General features: G+C 38.8%; 1 protein-coding gene across 2 annotated transcripts; it reads left to right on the top strand.

Moving 5' to 3' along the window:
- The first annotated feature begins 824 nt into the window (after positions 1-824).
- Positions 825-3,230, top strand: LOC119016359. 2 transcript variants are annotated; one of them, XM_037092128.1, is made up of 9 exons: positions 825-918; positions 1,031-1,129; positions 1,347-1,435; positions 1,535-1,617; positions 1,718-1,834; positions 1,918-2,033; positions 2,269-2,409; positions 2,853-2,910; positions 3,060-3,230. In XM_037092128.1, the coding sequence occupies exons 3-9, from the start codon at positions 1,417-1,419 to the stop codon at positions 3,204-3,206; spliced, it is 681 nt and encodes a 226-aa protein (XP_036948023.1). In that variant the 5' UTR covers positions 825-918; positions 1,031-1,129; positions 1,347-1,416; the 3' UTR covers positions 3,207-3,230. The 2 variants fall into 2 exon arrangements, with proteins under 2 accessions (XP_036948023.1, XP_036948024.1); XM_037092129.1 differs by lacking the exons at positions 825-918; positions 1,031-1,129 and having other exon boundaries at positions 1,261-1,435.
- Positions 3,231-3,896: the final 666 nt, after the last annotated feature.

Genomic DNA, 3,896 nt, shown 5'->3' with positions numbered 1-3,896 from the left:
ACAAACTGTGAGGGTGATGATTGATCTGCATAATGACAAGATCAACAGGGGTTTTAAGGCAGAAATGGAGGCGTTGTGCAGTACACAGTTGTGCATTGGCCTGCATGGGATGCTGGGACTCTAGTCTGCCGGTAAGTTTGGTCAGTATCTGATATTACAGACTAATTGATAATAATATAAAAGTAGACAGAGTGATAAAATGTTAAGAATGTACAACCGTCTGTACTTCCTGTTGGTGTGACCCAAACAGGGGTCAACAACATATGTTGTAACAATATAAACCTGCTTTTCATTTAATTTTTTATTATTATTTTTTTTTAACGGAGAAGGTCTTCAGTCTGCCCTTGTAGGCTCCCAACCTGGAAACATTGTGCAATCCTCATTTGTAGCACAATCATATGCTGTTGGGGATAAAGACAAGGTAATCAAACTTATTTTCCTTTGGTCTTAAATGACGCCATAAGTTATAGGTGTTAACATTTCCTGTTCTATTACAATGTGTTTATTAAGGCAAAACTGAAGGAAGTCTTCACTGGGTCTCGGGATGAAAATCAACCCCTGACTAATTGCCTGAGAAGATTTCCTTTGTCGATAAAGGACCTTCGAAGTGTTTGCCCACCAGAGTTGTTGGGACAGTCTTCACTGAGTATGCCATGGCTGACTGACAATGAAAGAGAAGATAAATAATAGAATGAAATGAAATGAAATATTATGCACAGCTGGCTCAAGAACACATGGTAATAGAGTTTCATTTCCTCCTTCCCCGTATAATGTTTAATGTCTGAGCAAGGTTTACTAAAATACATGCAATGTTTTCTGTTTTAGTCTGGTTCATTGGGTCAGTATGACTACATTTTGTGGCACAGCGAATGGCGAAACAGTTAAGCTGTCAGTGATGTTCTTGTGAAGCACATTCCTGTAGGTCCTTTTTTTATTTGCATAATAGAAGAAATATTGTAGAAATTAACAAAACACATCTGACATTAACATGGAATGTGTTGTCCCACCTGATGTTATTGTTATGCTATAGGTCACAGACAAGATCTTCCTTCCAAGAATAGTGGGTCATTCAACTCCAGAGACAGGGAACCACTTCATCCTTTGGGTGATCCACCATAAAACATTCAAGGTTTTATTTTATTGTTTGACTTTAATGGAATTGGACAGGTGAATATTTCAGTGTGACATTTTTGGCCAACATGCATTTGTTCATCAACCTACATTAAATGATGCTGAAACACCAAAAGCCATAACCTATACCATGACCTACATATAAACTTATATCAGTTGAGCTAAAACTTTGTTATGCATTTTAATATGTAGTAATGACACATTTGTTGTTGTAGGTGTTTGACTTCAAAGTCAAAGAAATTAGGATATACGACTCACTGACGGCTCACACACGTATCAAAGACAATGACATGGAGCTCCTCAGGTAAAGGGACAGTAGAATTTCATACAACATCTATCATTTATTAGAAATGTATTTGACAGTATGGTAATACTAAACAATGGCCACCTTCTTCCTTTGTAGAAATGTCTTCAGACTATCTGGTGGCCTCCAAGGTTGGAGTGTCAAATATCCTTCACAGTGGAAGCAGCAGGACTCAGTCAGCTGTGGGGTTTTCATGTGTTCTGTAGCCAGTTCTGTGAGCTTCTTCTCTCTCTGTACAGTACATGTGTGGTCTGTGGGTTCATTTGTTTTGTTACCAAATAGGCAGCTGAAAATGAAGTTACTAATCTGGAGGTTACTGTGGAGGCCCTAACCCTGAACCAGTGTAGGACTCTGCGTCTGCACCATGCCACCCAGATGATCAAAAACCTGAATGCTGAGGTTAGACTAACTGTTGTCTCGATATATCAAGATCTATACTGGTAATAACAGAAATGGTTACAGCAAAGGTCTTTGTTATACAGGACTTTCCACTGACAAAGGAAGACCTGTTAAAGGTGGAAGAAAAAGAAGCAAAGCTGCAGGAAGCAGATGCAAAAGAGAAAAACTCCAGCAGCCATTGCCTGGCCTGGAAGATAAAGTAATGCCTGTTCCAGCGAGCAACTGGTACAACCAGATGTGTAGATGAAAAACATGACAACTCATCTGTAGTTTGTAGGATTTTACACATAGCACAGTGGACAAGGTTATTTATTGTTCAGTCACTTATGATTATATGTAACAACACTTTGTGGAATATTTGAAATGGACAAACTTGATTGTACATGTTGTTTGTGGAATATTGGTGAAGCTTTCCCACTTCTGTTTTTCACCAGTGTTTTCCATGAGCACATCAAGACATACACATGGGTGCAATGCACAGTTTGTAAAAACTGGCTGCATTTTAAGTGTGCTGGTGTGGAGGGTGACTGGAAATCCAAAGACTTCTTTTGTGGATGCGACATTGTGCAAAATGTGTAAGAATAATCTCATAAAAGACCCACGGCAGCCATTGAAATCTAGCATATTAGTTTGATAAGGAGGATTAGGGATGAATTTACCATTATGTGTACAGTCATTTTCAGTTCCTTTACATTAAATATTAAAGATGAATATATTTCACATCATTGTGGGTTCACAGGAGCAGGAATTCTTATGGAGAACATAAACATTTGCCAAATTACAGTAAACAACACTTCAGTACTTTTTCTTTATAAGACATAGAAAGCTATTTACACAAGAGATTGTTAGCACGCGGACTAGCCTGATATCTGATTATAGCCTAGTCAGACATCAGAATAGTTATATATACCTAGTATTATTAATTAATTACATATATTTGGTAATTTAAAGTGTATGATGTCAAAGTAAAAAAAGTAAAGTTTTTGGTCAAATTTTGGCAATGCTTTGTCTAAAACAGAGACAACATCATGGAGTCGGTTGAGGCAGATGACATTCTGTCCGATGGAGAGATAAAGGTAATAACATATCAGGCCTGGTGTAATGTGAACTTGTTGCAGTGAGCTGTACTAGGTTTTGTCTCATAAATGCCGTTCCCTGTTTGTACGTACCATTGCAGCCGGTGAAACCTTAATCTAACTGTAAATATACATCTGACATTCTACAGGATTTGGAGAAAAAACTACTAAGTGGGCAGGTTCTCTCCAACAGAATGTATCTGTGGAGACACAGGGGGTTTGATCCAGCTGTAAAAAAGCTGTACAGTGAACATCTCACTGTGTTATGTTATCCGCGCTCCTTCAGCTGTGGATGACCTCAATGACCCTCAGTAGCTCAAAGATCTATTGGAAAGAAAAGCACAAATCAATAAATTCATCTTTCATATGTCATATCTATGTGGGAAAAAAACACATGACTGATGACAATTTCATTTCCTCGCTGGTCACTAAGGTTCAGGGTCCTCAGTTTGAAGTGCTGCTTTAAATGAACTGAGGTGGATGGGTGCTGCCATAGGAACATCCTATTGGAACGGATCATTCCATTGAGTAGACCATGATACAAGCTCTGAAACCAAAGAGTAAAGGTGAACATATAATCACTGTTAGAGAATGGAATTGCTTACAACAGTCTATTCAAAAGTTACCTTGATGTGATCCATGGAACAAAGTGCAAGAATCCCTCCTCCCTCCTCCCGCTCAACAGCAGCCATTATCCTGCAGATAAAGATGATGAAAAACATGAGGACTGCCAGCAGCTACTGCAAAAAAAACTGTTATTACTCAGCTACTGTGACTCGAAAACTGTTTGTTCCATCATCTCCAGATTATACACAGGAAGATAATTCAGCTGGCATGTTGTGATGAAAATATGATTGTAATGCTTGTGGGTCAAAGCTGTTAGCCTCTCAGGGTTCTCCCCAGACAATGGGACGGTGGCTACACTATAGATTTCTGGGCAGAACGTTGCCTCTCTTTGAAAAGTGCAGACTTAGTATGTCAGTCAA

Source organism: Acanthopagrus latus, unplaced genomic scaffold (genome assembly GCF_904848185.1).
Source record: "Acanthopagrus latus isolate v.2019 unplaced genomic scaffold, fAcaLat1.1, whole genome shotgun sequence".
NCBI lineage: Eukaryota > Metazoa > Chordata > Actinopteri > Spariformes > Sparidae > Acanthopagrus > Acanthopagrus latus.
The sequence above is the reverse complement of the archived record's forward strand: the minus strand, read 5'-3'. Positions and strand labels throughout refer to the sequence as shown.

What these genes read in the sequence shown, in the direction of transcription:
- LOC119016359 (XM_037092128.1), top strand. An exon ending in GCAGCAGGACTCAGTCAGCT is followed by an intron (nt 1,618 to 1,717) that starts GTGGGGTTTTCA and finishes GTTACCAAATAG; the next exon opens with GCAGCTGAAAATGAAGTTAC. An exon ending in TCAAAAACCTGAATGCTGAG is followed by an intron (nt 1,835 to 1,917) that starts GTTAGACTAACT and finishes TTTGTTATACAG; the next exon opens with GACTTTCCACTGACAAAGGA.